Source organism: Clinocottus analis, unplaced genomic scaffold, assembly GCF_023055335.1.
Source record: "Clinocottus analis isolate CAN_PGR_092001 unplaced genomic scaffold, fCliAna1.0.p SCAF_6, whole genome shotgun sequence".
Taxonomy (NCBI): domain Eukaryota; kingdom Metazoa; phylum Chordata; class Actinopteri; order Perciformes; family Cottidae; genus Clinocottus; species Clinocottus analis.
In genome coordinates this window covers 16953827-16968617 of record NW_027176218.1, presented here as the reverse complement: position 1 = coordinate 16968617, position 14791 = coordinate 16953827, and the positions used below count along the sequence as shown (strand labels likewise).

The window sequence follows — 14791 nt, the reverse complement described above, 5'->3', positions numbered from 1 at the left end:
CTCATTTCTATGTAGGACACAGACCAAAGACGCACAACTGTCATGTTTCCCAAAATTTTTATTTATTTACCTGTACGCAGACCACCATACATACATATTACACAATTATTGTTGTCTGCACATGGAGAACATTTACCTTGACAGCCTCTCAAGCTTCTCCCATGGGCGCACTGTTTCGGCACGCTTTTCGAGTGATTTGGATGTCCGGCCGTCAAATTGGATTACATCTTTGAGGATTATGATGATAATTATGGATATATAAGTCTCTCTCCGGAGATGTAATTATACCAATCATCTGCAATTATAATTACAATTTACGAGAAGTCACGTTCGGCCTTTCTGCAGGCAACGTTGTGCAATCATTAGTTACGTTTCTGCAGGGCCGTCCGAAAAATTCGCGAGAATTTTATTTTGAAAGTCTCGACGGAAGACTGGTGGTGTATTCTCGCTAGATTGACTAGCTCCCAAAGCACACACTGTCCTTACTAGCGCTGCCTGCCAGTGGTGGTCTCCTCTCTTCAGTCACTGCTGCAGCGGGACTGGGTCGCTTGTTTCCATTCTACCTGTCGTGTGTCAGCACCTATTTGCCTTTGGTCGAGGACGGTAAGAAGTCGACCCCAGTCAGGCCAAATTTAAGTTGAATTAAAGTTTTGCGTCTTCGAAATAGCCCCCTTGAACGTGAAACGTTCACGTCAAGCTAGCTAACGTTATAGCTTGCATGTGCGCTAAGGTGTTCCGTCGAAAACCAGTCGAGACGTATCTTCTATCAGACAGTTACGAAACGTGTCAGGTAACCGCTATGTCTTCTAGGTCATTATCGAACAAGCTATAAGTCCGCAATATAATTGCGTATAAGCGCGTAACATCACGTCCTATAGTCTTTTGGAGCCATGCTGTCACTCTGGAAGAATGGACGATGATGGCAGTGGTTCATATTCGAGTTACTATATTCCTTATAAAGTTATTATCGGAACGTAGAAACTTTGGTATTACACGGTCTGTGAGTTTTATTTTGACAGTTCAAGCCGGAAGATATTTGTTTTTCTTCAAATCGGTCAAACTTGACAATTTTACTTTTGGTCCGCATGGTGTGTTGCCTCATCCCTGAAGGACGATGTGTGCTGATCTTAAACTACCATTTAATACGAGTTTATTGAAACCACTTGCTGCCTCGTTAATCCTCTCTGTGCGCCACATGTAAGTTGAAGTACCCATGTTGAGATAGACGTGTCTGGGGGTCTAGCTCCCTCTGTGTTTTTCTTGTTAGCAGCCATGCAGTCCCAGATGCACCGAAAATTAGTGATCAATTTCAACCACGTCCCCCATCTGCTAGATGGGGGAGTAACCGTGCCCACTTTGCACAATGACCATATGGCATTTTGAGTGGGACATATATTTCATCCACCTCCCAGCTATTTAACAGATGTTTTATCATGATTGTCAAATCAACATATACATGTTCCTCCTCTGGCTCTGATTTTCCTCAGGTGAGACGTCCAGCTTTGACTGAAAAAGAAAAAGCATATGCCTGAGAGTCTGACGTCTGTTCAATGGCTACCTCCGGCCTCACCTCTTCTGCCCCCATCACTGCCGCTGTGCCTGAGGGTTTCCATTATGAAACCAAGTACATTGTGCTCAACTACCTGGCAATGCTGCCTGTCAGTAGATTACCGGCACTAAACATTTCTCAAGGTAAGATAAAGGACTCTAGATTAGTGTGTAAATGTTCTTTTGATTTTGTAATGTAGTTTAGTGGAACCCGACTTAAGTTAATGCTTAAGTTTGCATCTGAAATTGAAGTGTGGCAATGACAAGTTCTCCCAAAGAGAAGCACTGTCAAGGACACCCTGTTAAACTACTCTGTTCAGTCGCTTCGTGTCATCAGTGTGTGACACGCATATCTGAGGGCAAACCTCACACATGCATTCACACAGGACACAAATAGAGTTGCATGCACATGGACAGAGCAGTCACAAGTAATATTCAGAGTGAGCAGGCAGGTTGCCACCTGTTTTCTTGTTCCATTTAGACATTACTGACATTAGCACAGAAACACATCCGGAGACTGTTGTGCCTTTGTAATCATGACAGTTATAAAGAACCCACTGTCTGTAAACAAATATAAGTCATGTGAGGCTATGAGCCCAGCTACAATCCTTTAAATATCTTGTCCAGAGAAGCTGAAGACTAGTCTTTCTTTACTGCTGCTTTTATAGCATGTTGGATCATGACCTCAGGCTTGTAGCTTGCGTTTTTTCACATCTTGTTCCCTACACTAAAACACACAGCAGAGGTTTTTTTTTTTTTTTTTAACAGTGTTTGACACATTTGACACTTATATTTGTCATGTCATTTATCATGTCATTTGTAATTCTTTAATCTTTGTCAGTGGTGGAATAAAGCTTATTGAGTACAGGGTGAGAAGTATTTTGCAGGAGGACCGGTTTAGGCCATGGATGTCATTCCCTCTGCCACAGGAACAAACAAAGGTCTAATAGAGAGCGAGAAATGAGCCTGCAATATGAAAAACAGAAGTGAGAGACAGTCGAAAGAAATAGGGGGAGCTCTTTATATTTCCTGTCCCTTTTTATTGTTGTGTGCATGCTTGGAGTGGGCGGAGGTGGCAGAGGATGGCTGATCCCGGCTTTCCGCTTGACCCGGTCCAATTTCTGACAACCTGTCATGTGTAATCACTGTAGGATAACTCACACGCCAATGAACCGAAGCCAAATAGTTGGCCGGTTAGCGGTCTGGCTGAATGCTGAAACAGCACAGAGCCCAGGAAAAACCAACAGTGGTCCTCGGGGTGATCATGTATGAGCTGCAGGGACACGGAATGTTGAAGGGGTTGACTGAGTTTACTCTTCCTTCCTGTTTAAATAATAGCGGCACTAGGCTATTTAATTGTAGTTGCAAATGCATTAATTTGAAAAATCAATGACGAAAGACGCCTAAAGGCTGGTAGTCCCCAGTTCGGCTGTGCCTGAGTAGTCCACATTCCATGGTGGATGTCACCAATGTCTTTGAGTTGAGGGATCGCTGCTACGTTTTACGCTAATGTGATGGCTCATATTCATTCACCAGCCGCCTTTGTGTCAGTTTGTTTGTGTTTCATTATGCCCCCGGCAGTGCGAACTGAATCTTGTAACAACAAACATAAGCTTGAGCTGTGCATTTGACCGACCCAACCCACCCCACCCATTTTCAACTATTTCTTGTTTGAGTTCAGCAACATCATGCCTAAGCATGTGGATGAGTTGGTATTACCTGAGCCTGTAAACATGTTTCCCCCCTCCAGGTTGGTGTTTATATGAGCACAACTGTTTCTAGTTGTTTTGATTGGTGGTTGTATAGTATTTGTGAGGAGCCGGTTTGTGTGTGTGAGAGAGAGAGAGAGTGTGAGAGAGAGAGCGAGAGAGTGAGAGTGACCGTTGTTTCATATGTCATGTGTTTATCCCTCTCTCAGAAGATGCCCAAAATGAGAGCGAGAGGCGCACAATGATAAAAGGGCACGAGGAAGAGCTGAGACAACTGGACGATGAAATCACTGCATGTAAGTGGACACAACACACACACATTTGACCAGTATCATCTGTTTTAGTTACACAATACGAGTAATCTTCATAGTTAACTTCAAATCAGAAACTTGAATGAGTCAGGTCTCTACAATATGTTGGAGAAAAATAGATATAGCAAAAATATGGTTCTGTGAAGACATTATAGTCCATATATATATATATATATATATATATATATATATATATATATATATATATAGTAGATGAATGAAAGGAAACACACAAAAACCTTAGTTTTGTAAAACTCTGGCTTTTCTTTGTTCATGCAAACAGTCTGTGTGTTAAGAAATCCACAGGTTAATGTAAAACCTGAAATGTATGGAGGCAGAGGGAACTTTGGTTTCTTTACATAACATGAGTGAGTCATGTCACTCCCCAGCACTTCTTGCTCACGTCTAGTAAAGAAGAGGTGAGCGTTTTGAATGGGGAAGTTTTGTTTTTAAAAAAAAACCCTCCTATATTTAGGCCCTTCCCGTGAAAATTGCATACCCAAACTAAAAAGAGTGTATCTCCGCAACCAATTGGGCTATTTGAATAATTTTGTTATAATAAAAGGCTACACCTGTGAGATTTTCTTCAGATGTGTAAATATCAGCCTATAGGTTCCTGGTTAAGAGTAAATGAAGATGACACAGAACAAAAAGAAGAAAAAAGGTTTCAGATCCTCCTAGAATCACTTTTAGGACGATAATTTCTTTGGAATGATGCAGCTGTAAGGTCTTGACCTAACCCAACTTATATTACAATATGTGAACATTCTCTCTGCAAAGTTTGACTTTCATAGAGTGAAGCAGAGTAAAGTTAGAGAGGGTTTAGTACAGAGAAAATTCAGACATGGTCTCCAAAATTTGCATTGGGGCACATTTGCACGTATTTGCAAATATCTGTGACATTTGAATTTTCTCATGTACCAAACCATATAGTTCACTTGTTTAATATTATGATGTTTAATACATCCAAATACAGCAGTTTGGGGATTTGTTTCATAAAGCAAGCTATGATTTACAGTTTTATATAACAATCACTCAGTCTTCCCCAGGATTGTTTCTTAAAAAGTTAAATCCAATTTGATAGGAGGGGATCCCTTGTCTCCCCGACAACCAAATAAGCTAGTGTTTTCTGAGTTATCGTGTAACTGTGCACTAAATATATGACGTGTTCTTTTTCTGGCAACGGGAATAATTTCTAAAACTGAACTGCACTTCCTGTCTGAGGTAACATCCTCCCGTGTTCTGTGCGTTTGCAGCCTTTTCTACGACGGGCTTCGACCGGCACACATCGCTGGTGTTTAATCCGGTAAACCCAGAGACCTCAATTGAAGATTGCCTTGCTGCGATGGGAGACCGTGTGGCCGTAGAGCTCGACACACACCTGGCGGCAGCTGTACGCACACTACTCGCAGGGTCAGTTTATAGCTCTCTGACTTTTGCAATAGATGTGTGTTTTTCTTGTCAATACCGGCGTAGATTAGGAGCATCCCTGCTCTTTTGTTGACCGCTTACACATTTTATTCACAATGACTTGTTCATCGTAACACACATTCTCTTACACACACCTACACAAACATACATTTTTGCTTCTCTAAACCAGTGAGCTTTTAAAATTCATGAATCATTGGGAAAATGTATTGTCACACAGCGTTCACACAAGCTGAGACTGCACACAGAGGATGAAAATGCCACCAAACGATGGTAAATTTAATGAGTCCAAGTAGTTTGAATGTAAGTCCCAGCTGTTGTGGGAGTTCCTCTGTGGCCAACAGATAAGACTGTGGTTGTACTGGGCAACGTCCAACTGTGAGAAAACACAGACATTTTAAGCATGGCTGACATCTGCTTTAAAAGATAAATACACATAGAGTATACAGCACAATGCATAAGAAATAATGTACATTACACGTGTGTGAAATTGACCAAGGAGGAACGTGTCACTTCACTGGCACATTTATCTGACTTGATAAAAGCAGATTATACCAGAAACCTCTGAAATACTAAATCCAATAAATACAAGTGAGGAAATGAGCCTGGGACAAAACACTCTTTTAATCTGCTTATATTTTAAGATCAGAAACCTCAAAAAGGTTAGACGGCATGTCTAACCTTTGGGAACCAAAAACATCTTTTTAACAGAATGAAAAAGTGAATGTGGGATGCTGAGTATGAGTAATTATTGGATTCTCGACACATTTCTCAAATTCCTCAACAGAGATATGTAGACCATTTGTTTATTACCAGTGTCTGTGTGTGTTTCAGGCCTCTGGACTACCAGACATTCAGAGACACAACACGGGATCTCTCGACACACACACAGGGAGGCTGGAGCAAGGTGAGTCAGCCGTGAGTTTTACGAGAGACATTTAATCTTACATTTCATACATTGATTTCCTCTGCCATCCTTTTTCTTCTTCTTCTCCGCAAACCTTTTAACTTCTGTGTCTGCTCGTCTCCTTCAGGTGCTGGTACCGTTGGTGCTGCTCCAGGCTTTACAAAGCGAAGGCCAGCCACTGACAGCTCTGTTGCATCTGGGGATGCGCTTCCTGGAGGAGGATGAAGCCGGCTACATCATCCAGCAAGGGGGATGGGTGAGTTTTTAAGCAAACATAGAGGGAAACTAATACATGCCCATCCTTTTATTTAACACTTCATCACATGGAAATCAACATAGTTTTTGTGGTTCTTATTTAGATTTTAAAAAATGCTTGCACCGTGCTTCAATATTTCAGTAAATGAGATGTGCAGAACTTAAAATAGCCAGATGAGGGCATCAGTGAGTTACCTGTACAGATGTTTCACACCCAAGAGACCCTGCTGCTGCTCCTGTTTGGTCTTTTTTCTGCAATGTATGACCTTCAAAACCACTGGTCCCTAACCTTGTGTCCGCCAGAAAGAATTAGATGCTTTATGCTATCTTCTTTGTGGTCACAACTTGAACATTTGGCATTTGACACTTAATCATGGGTTTAAATGTCCTAGTATTCATTTTTCATAAGATGTTGCTTTTTCTTAGGGAGGAATTAATTATTGCTGACTTACAGCTAATGGTGGTAACGGCACGAACGGTGCAAACAATGGCAACATTGCTGACAGAGCCCATGGTGTTAGTAGTTATCAGTCGTAAATGCTGTTCGAGGGCAGTGATGATGTGCTGCACAGCGTTAAAGCTTTGCTTAGCACATTTAATCGTCCCGCAACATGATGTCTCATGTGAGCTCATTAATAATCTTGGCAGTTTGTATTCAAGCCCAGCAAGGTGCATCTGATATGTCCACATTGTGAGAACATCCGGATATAAAGCAACTGCAGTTACTCATAAAAACACTGACAGTGGGAGCATCATATCTGTCATGTGTCATACTGGCATAAATTTGCATTTTATCACAGATCTGCAACTTTTGCAACTACATTTTCAAACTGATGTGCTTTTTATAATGGATAATATTGGTTGTGATAAGTGGAACACCGTGTCACAGATGGCTCCCGATGAACAAGGTCATGCCGATTTAAGGGTCACGTGACTTGACGCACTAACCAGGGCTACGGTCGCCATTACCTCATTGTCATGATGCTCTGCCCGGTTTTGTGCAACGTAACATGAATATAATGCGCTGGCTCCAAACAAAGCAACATTCTTCCTCTATGTTATGTCACAGGGAAGGATGACCCGATGATAGGCTGGGGCAGGATCAGCAATGGAGGGATGGAGCAAAAGAGAGGAGGAGAGAACAAGAGAGAGGGAGGGAGAGATTGCACGAAGAGACTGGCAATAGGAGGGGAGGGAATACGAAGGAGGGAGGGGTGAGAGGAAGAGGGTGGTCATGGGGAGCCAGTGAGAGCAAAGGGAAATCTCCATTGGTTTGACAGTTGCCTGCATGCACACTTCTCTTTCTACATCCACTCCATGGACTGTCCAATAGACACTGCGACTGGCTATTGTTTATTCAAGTGATCCAGAGTTTTCACGGCTTCACGTTAAGGTAGGACGTTTTACTTGTGATGTTGAAGCAACTACTGAGTGAGGTCTGGATGTGTTTGCGTGCGCAAATGTTTCCTCTGAGAAAGAGTGACAGTGACAAACTCTTGGCAGCCGAATAGATCTGTCCGTGCTCGCAGTATTTTAGCTTCTTGTGTTTGTTGAGTTTGTGCGTGTAAATATACTGGACAGATTAGCTTTTTATTATTGTAGCACAATCATCTCATTACGTGAAATGTGAAGTTGCAGAGCAGAACAATATAAAAATACAATTTTTAAAGAAAAACTAAATGGGAAACATCAAGTACCATTCGAGAAGATGGAGAGCAGAAACATATTTTGTTTATCATATTCACCGCATTTATTTATGAATCCGTTCCTGCATTATTTTGTTGAAGCGACACAAAACATCTTCAATGCACAGATTAGTACCGGGTTGGTCACTTTCCAATGACGTTGATGGATTTGGGGGCCTCTCATGATGCCATTGTTGGTTACATCAGAATACAATACAGATTATTATGACCTTAATGTGCTGTACACTTCATTTGGCAGGAACAAAACCAGCAGCCCAAAGACAGTGCACAGCCAGGGGCAGATGGGAGGAGGGCATTATTAGAGGAGGGCGGGGGGGGGAGAGAAAATGGCCTCTACATGAAGAAAGACATTGTAAAATGAAGGTGATATACTCAAAGCTCTAAACAGGAGAATACTTGGAATAACTAGGATAGTTTGTTGTAGTTGAGTGCCTCTCTGGGTTGTCCGTCAGTCTGTGCAATGGTCCATCTTTCCTGATGAGGAATCGGACCATTGTCCTTCAAAACTGCTGTGAGAGAACTGAGTGTGCACAACTGCCACTTCATATCCCTGTCCTTGAGCGTGATGTAATGGCACTCCTGAGGTTTGAAAGTGGCGCACTAAAAATTGCACCTGACGCTTGAGCAAAGAGGGACAAAGGAGGCTTGTATTATTTTACTGCCGTATATTTGATAGTTAATTCCTAGTCAAAGCAGCATCTCTATAGAGGCAATAAAGCAACTTTTACTGGCCCTCTGTTTTACATCGGCAGTTGCTGCCTTTGCTTTGATGGTGAAGGTGCGGTGATGACATTTTGATGCTGACACGGTGCTTTAAGGGTTCCAGCCTGTGCCGTGTCATGGCACGCCACGCTACACCCTGCGCAGCATAGCAGTTCTCCCTCCATGTTATGTAAGCACCCTCTCGCCAGCTCCGGGGTGAAACATGTGCATCACTGTGCCACTGCATTCGCATGAGACTGGACCATAGTAGCGTGCCCATGTAGGCTGAGGAAGCCCCCAAAAATAACTCTTAATCCTCTAAAAAGATCCTCGCCAGGGGCTCGACCGGCCCACTTGTAGCCTGCTGAATAACTTGTTCAGCAGCAGCACACTGGCTGCCTGCCGAGGTTTAAACAGGGCACCCATCCCTCTTTTCTGTCTATCCATCAGCCTCCCTGCTGTCCCAACAATGTTTATGATGACGGGCCAAAACACAATATTTACTGTCGCAAATTTTGAAGCTGCCCAGCTGACTGTAGCGGCAGGAGTGGAAGTCGACTCTGAACTTATTCAGTCCTCAAATAGTTTTGTCTTCTGTACGTAACCTACGGTGATGGTCTGTCTGAACATGATTATGGAATACAAATCAATGCTAAGAGTGTAGTACGTTTACAATAGGTAGTCTAGTTGCCATAAAGAAAAATGATCCGTGTTAGTGGTGATAAATGATTTCCCTCATTGAGGTATTTGATTTTGCACGTATCTCAATGTGATAGAGCACTTGCCACAGTTTGTGTTTAGCTGTTCTGGGTGATAATGACTGACCAGAGTCACAGCGAGGATTAAAGGTACAAATAGATGCTGAAGAGCGGTCGAGCGGTCGCTCTGTGAGCTGCTGTGTGACCTCTTGCAGTGCTTCTCCATTCAGAACAGCCTTGACAAAATCCAAATGTCAAGAGCTTATATTAGCCATTGAATATCATGTACAAATACTCCCAAATATGAAAACTCACCCGTTTGAATTATCATTTAAATACGGTGAAACCCTGTTTTTTTTGTTTATTCTTGTGGATTTCACGTTTTGTTGATATGAAGTGAGCCTTTTGTTACATGAAAGATCTGATGTGTGGATTTGCAAAGCTGCAGTATGTGGCATCATGTGGCAATGTAGCAAGTACTTGTTACTGTCACGAGAATGTTGGCAGCTGTCTTCGTCTCTCAAATGAACAGTGTTTATAGATATTTACATTTCTTTTTTTTAAAGTTTTTTTGGGCGGTGCCTACGTGACTCGGCCCTCCAATGTCGGTGATTCAGTGTTCGATATCAGAGGCGCTAGTAGCTCAGTAAGAAAGAGTAAAGCAAAGTACACTCGCCTTATGAGCAGGAATGTGAACTTGTTTTATATAGTCTGGGTTTGCCTTGGGGTGAGGGTGGAGAACTCAGGAACACGCCTCTCTACAAAACAACACTTAAAAGATCAGTGCGTTCCCAGCTTCAGCAGTGCTGGAGGACAACAACATGAAACATTAAAGAAAGAGCAAATATAAGGATAAATGCAGGTGTGTATTTTTATTTTATTAATGTTTTAAGATATTGACAAAGATTTAATTATTTTTTTTGTTTATTCATACATTTAGTTTTTCATGAATCCTTCGACGCCGCGTTGTATTATTATTCATCACTATGAATCTAGCTTTAGACTTCACCTGGTTAGATTGCAATTTGGTCCAGAAATATTGACATACTTTCTATGACGATGATGCGATGATGACCAAAAGTTATGCAACACATTGTTTATAGTTGGCGCTTGTGGTCGTTTGGCACGCCCAGTTGGTACTTTCTTTTTTTGACAAGCTAATTTTCACTGCGACATTTTTTTATGTCTATTTCACTGAGGATCAGCATGACCTTTTAGGCTAAATGCAGGCGAATGATTGACAGTTACTGTTCCTGTATGTCATCAGCCACGTTTTGCTGTGAGGGTAAAGGTTCTTTGAAACACTCTCCCACATGCAAATCAGCTTACAGAGAGATGTTGGATAACGATGAAACGCTGAGAGATTTAATCCCTTTCCTGCCTCCCTGGATCCATCTAGCGTCGCATCCCCTTTGTGTCCTTGTAAGGAACGTGGCCTTCACAGCTTGACCGTGTTGTTCAAACATTGTATTTACACAGGTCAATAATCATTTCCATACTGTGTGCTTCCTCAGAAATGTAAATGCATGTGTGTGTGTGTGGATCAGATGCAAATTGGCGGTCAATGACGCTCTGTGAAGAACATCATAACGTCTTATCATGGTTTCAAAAGCACCCGTGTCGCTTCGAGGGAGCTGATCTCTGCTGTCGGAACCGTTCTGTCTGCTCCACTCGCACAACAAACACCTCTGTGCTCGCTGTCTGTTTGAATGTTGTCCGTTCAGGTGACACCTCTGTGACGGGCATAGAAAGAATGCTCGTGACCAACCCAGACTTTAACCCAGCCAAGTTCAGTATATCTGTAGACTCTGATGAACTGTTTACCATGCACCTAGCCTACTTTTAGCATTTCTTTTTTTGTCTTTTTGTGACTGTTTTTTCTTTGCTAACTGTTTGTCTTTGTGGATTGCGAGACGGTCAGCCCAGCACTTTAGTTCAGACTGAAAGAGAACGGTTTGATCTTCTTTGCACAATGAGTTATTTCGCATTGTTCTGACAGAAGATGGGGTCTGCCCTTTTTTGATTTTAAAAGGATAAGCTTTTGTGTGCACAAGTCTAAAATGAAGGCCTGTGTAAACCTGGACTCACAGGACTGTTGTGTGGGTAGTGTTAGATTTTGCTGCTGCACAATGTGAGAGGAAGAAATTCAAGAGTAGCACACTGCCATCCACATAACAGGGTAAACACAGTTGATGAAATGCATGGCCACATTCCATGTAGTGTGTAACAGTAATTCTCATGAGCAAGCATGCACAATGCCATGACTGACCTAATTGGAACAGGGCTGTAATTAATGTAATTAATTCTACCTGTGTTTACCCTGTAATGACAGGGCAAAATGGCTGCTGTGAAAAAGAGCCTATTGAGCTCTTTTCTTGTGTTTTACACACATGCCTTTAAGCCGATGGGCATGTAGCTGTGCATCTTGTTCCTTTTGTGCTTGTTGTGAACACCCCCTGGCCTATTTCTGAGTCATATACTGTAATTATTTGCATCACATCGCTGCACACTCAGCAAAATGGAAACATGTGGCCGGCATGGTCCTTCTCTCCTGCTACAGCGTTATTATTTCCCTTGCAGTTTGTAGAAATGCTGACACGAAAAACTAGCTTTGGTGCTCCGTTTGAGCTTTTCAATATTTTGAGGTCAAATGTGTATTTAGTTCTGCAGACTCTACCGTTTGATTGATCTCGACATATTTGGCTTCAGCCAGCTGACCTCTGTGTCAGTCACTCATACCCACATGATCATATGATATGAGCGTTACATAATAGAAGAGGCTTGCAGATCTCCAGATCTATTGTTGATTTACAGCTGTGTACCACTAGGTGGCAATACAAGGCTAACATGAAGGTGGAAAGCAGTGCAGGCTGTATAGAAGCTGTTGCCTGTTGGAAGTGTCTGTTTTAAAAGGTTTCTAAAGTAGAGATGGGCAAAATAATCCTCCATCATGTTGCACGGAAAGAGCAAACTCATTGTTAAAAAAAATGTTGCACTCTTTTGCACATTCAGAATGTTGATACCATCTCTCTCCGTCTGTCCCCCGCAGGGTGAAGTCTTCAGCCTTGAGCCAGAGGAGGAGCGAGGTTTGACCATTGCTGAAGACAGCAACGACATTTACATCCTCTCAGGGGACCAGCATCCGGACCAGCTCAGCCCCCCCTCCTCGCTGCTCTGCTCTGGAGACAACGGCAGCGAACAGAGCTCCTGGCAGACAGAAAGCTTACCCGCGTCTCTGGCCGGCCACGAGTCTTGGGCACAGGTTAGCGCGATGGACCCCGAAGACATGAAGAGCCTGGACAGCAACGAGGGCGTGGCCCTGGCCGAGGAGCGCAGCGAGAACAACTCCTCAAACTCGGACATTGTTCACGTCGAGCGCGAAGACGCTGAGCTGCTCGAGGAAGGGGGCGAAGTTGGAGCAATAGATGAAAGCATGATGAGCATTTTAGGCACAGAGAGTGAGCTGGCCGAGCTCAGGGAAGAATTTAGGGACCAGACTCCACCTGTTCCGGTGTCAGCCGAGGCAGACTCGACAGACCCGGCCTCCCTGCGTTCATTAGAGGACCCAGTTGTAATAGAGACGCCTGCAAGCTTGTCAGCGGAGCCCTCCCTCATCTCCTTAGAACCAGAGCTGCCTCTCCCTCCCTCTGAGCCCGAACCTGCAGCCCCTTTATCTGTTCCTGCAGTAGAACCAGAGCCTGAGTCAGAACCAGCTGCTGAAACCGCCCCAGTGCCTGCTGAGGTGGCGCTCCAATCTCTAGCTAAGGAAACCCCCGCAGCACCAGATGCCACCTCAGAACCCGCTCCCGAACCAGAACAGGAGCCAGAGCCTGTCACAGTGCCTCCCCGGCAGGAGGAGCCAGAACCAGAGACTTTGGCGGAGCCCGAGGCCCAACTGGCCGCACTCGTTGTCCCGGAGGCTGTAGTGGCCCCTGTAGAAACGCCAGCTGAGGAGTCCCCGGTGCAGCCGGAACCAGAATCAGATCTCCAAGTGATGCTTTATGGAGGTGCTGCAGTGGTGGTGCTCGCTGCTGTGTTGGGATACGGCATCATGAGCTACAGGAGGAAGTAGACCGTCGTTCTCAGGGTTGGAGAATGTAAATTACACAATGTTAAGGTAGAAATAAATGTATGAGTACACACATGGTGGGACTCTACTTACAAGTTGTGTTGATTTACTAAATGGGGCTGCTTTTTCTGCTACTCTTTTGAGGGTTTTAAATCTGTGAAAATGCCCTCTAGGCAACCAAAATCTTCCCTCAACCTTAATGCTGTGACTCTTCACTGTACCAGGAAGAGAAAAACATGCACTCCATTGTGCTCCCTACCGTTGGTGTTTTTCTTCACTTCTTAAGGCTCCAGCTCCCTGTCTTTGATTGGAAAGTTTGGAACGTTTGTGTACTTCATTCCTCTTCAGCTTGTTTTGGTTTCTGTTGTGTCTGTGACTCACTGCTAGGACTGTTTTGAGTCAGTGTTTCTACATAATAATCCACTGATAATGCTCTTAGCTGACGTAAACCTCAAAGTCCACATTCACAGTTGCTGCGAGACTTTTAGCTTCCTCTCCATCTAAGCAGCAAAGTGGCATTTATTATTATGTTCCCCCTTTTAAAAGGAGATGACTTAAACTAACTATATCTCTGATTAACAAACCAAGTGTATGATATGGACAAGAAACACATGATTTTGTCAGTTAGAAACTACTTCTAGATTTCATCTTTCCATATTTCACAAGAGATTTGTATCATTTTACAGACATATTGTAGTTCTAGTGTATTGAATCAATGATTTTGCCCCAGATTGGATGAAATTATGTAAATGAGTCCTGAGAGAACGGTTCTGCTGCTTCATTAGTAGAAATTACAAAGATTGTGACTGCAGTGCATATGATCAGTCCCCCCTTTTTCACGGAAACACATTTCAGGATTTAATTCACTGCTTGTGCTACTCCACCTCCAGTTCACTTTTTCTGCAAGATGTCTTTAGTTCTCTGTATTTTAATTTGTACCCGTCACTATTATTGCTCCTCTGCTTATAATTTACCCGACTCGTGCCACAACTTTCCAACAATTGTATCTGTCTGTTAGGATTTCCACTCCATACCTTCCCCAGAGTAGAAAATGGGAGCATTGATGGCAAAAATGGATTATTCAGCGACAATCAAAACATCGTGTTTGTGTTGTTTCACATTGACACAGAAGATGTGGTTAATAAAGATTTGTTTTTTGAAGTTCCAACCTCGTATTGCTATGAAATTATTTTTTGCCTGAATATCACCCAGCGAAAAACCTCTGTGGTTTCAAGTGAGCCGGTATTCAGTCAGTGCAAGGGTTCAACTGAACCGATCTCCTGGAATGTCCCCTGGCCTTCCCCTCAGTCAGTGTAGGCATAGTTGTGCTGCCCTATGAGAATTGAGTTAGTCATCAGTAGCACAATTATTAAAAAGTGACAAACTACTTTTGGTCTATTGCCGCCCTTTAACTTATTTTCTATTAAAGAATTTGGAGATATTGTAAGTTTTATCAAT

The 14791-nt window shown here is 43.1% G+C and overlaps 1 protein-coding gene across 3 annotated transcripts; it reads left to right on the top strand.

The window, feature by feature from the left end:
- Positions 1 to 474: 474 nt before the first annotated feature.
- Positions 475 to 13428, top strand: bcl2l13 (BCL2 like 13). 3 transcript variants are annotated; one of them, XM_068604006.1, is made up of 7 exons: positions 475 to 603; positions 1488 to 1692; positions 3467 to 3553; positions 4825 to 4981; positions 5831 to 5903; positions 6031 to 6159; positions 12314 to 13428. In XM_068604006.1, exons 2-7 carry the CDS (start codon positions 1551 to 1553, stop codon positions 13334 to 13336), a joined length of 1611 nt encoding a protein of 536 aa, XP_068460107.1. In that variant the 5' UTR covers positions 475 to 603; positions 1488 to 1550; the 3' UTR covers positions 13337 to 13428. The 3 variants fall into 3 exon arrangements, with proteins under 3 accessions (XP_068460107.1, XP_068460109.1, XP_068460106.1); XM_068604008.1 differs by lacking the exon at positions 475 to 603 and adding an exon at positions 1061 to 1197 and having other exon boundaries at positions 3470 to 3553; XM_068604005.1 differs by lacking the exon at positions 475 to 603 and adding an exon at positions 1061 to 1197.
- Positions 13429 to 14791: the final 1363 nt, after the last annotated feature.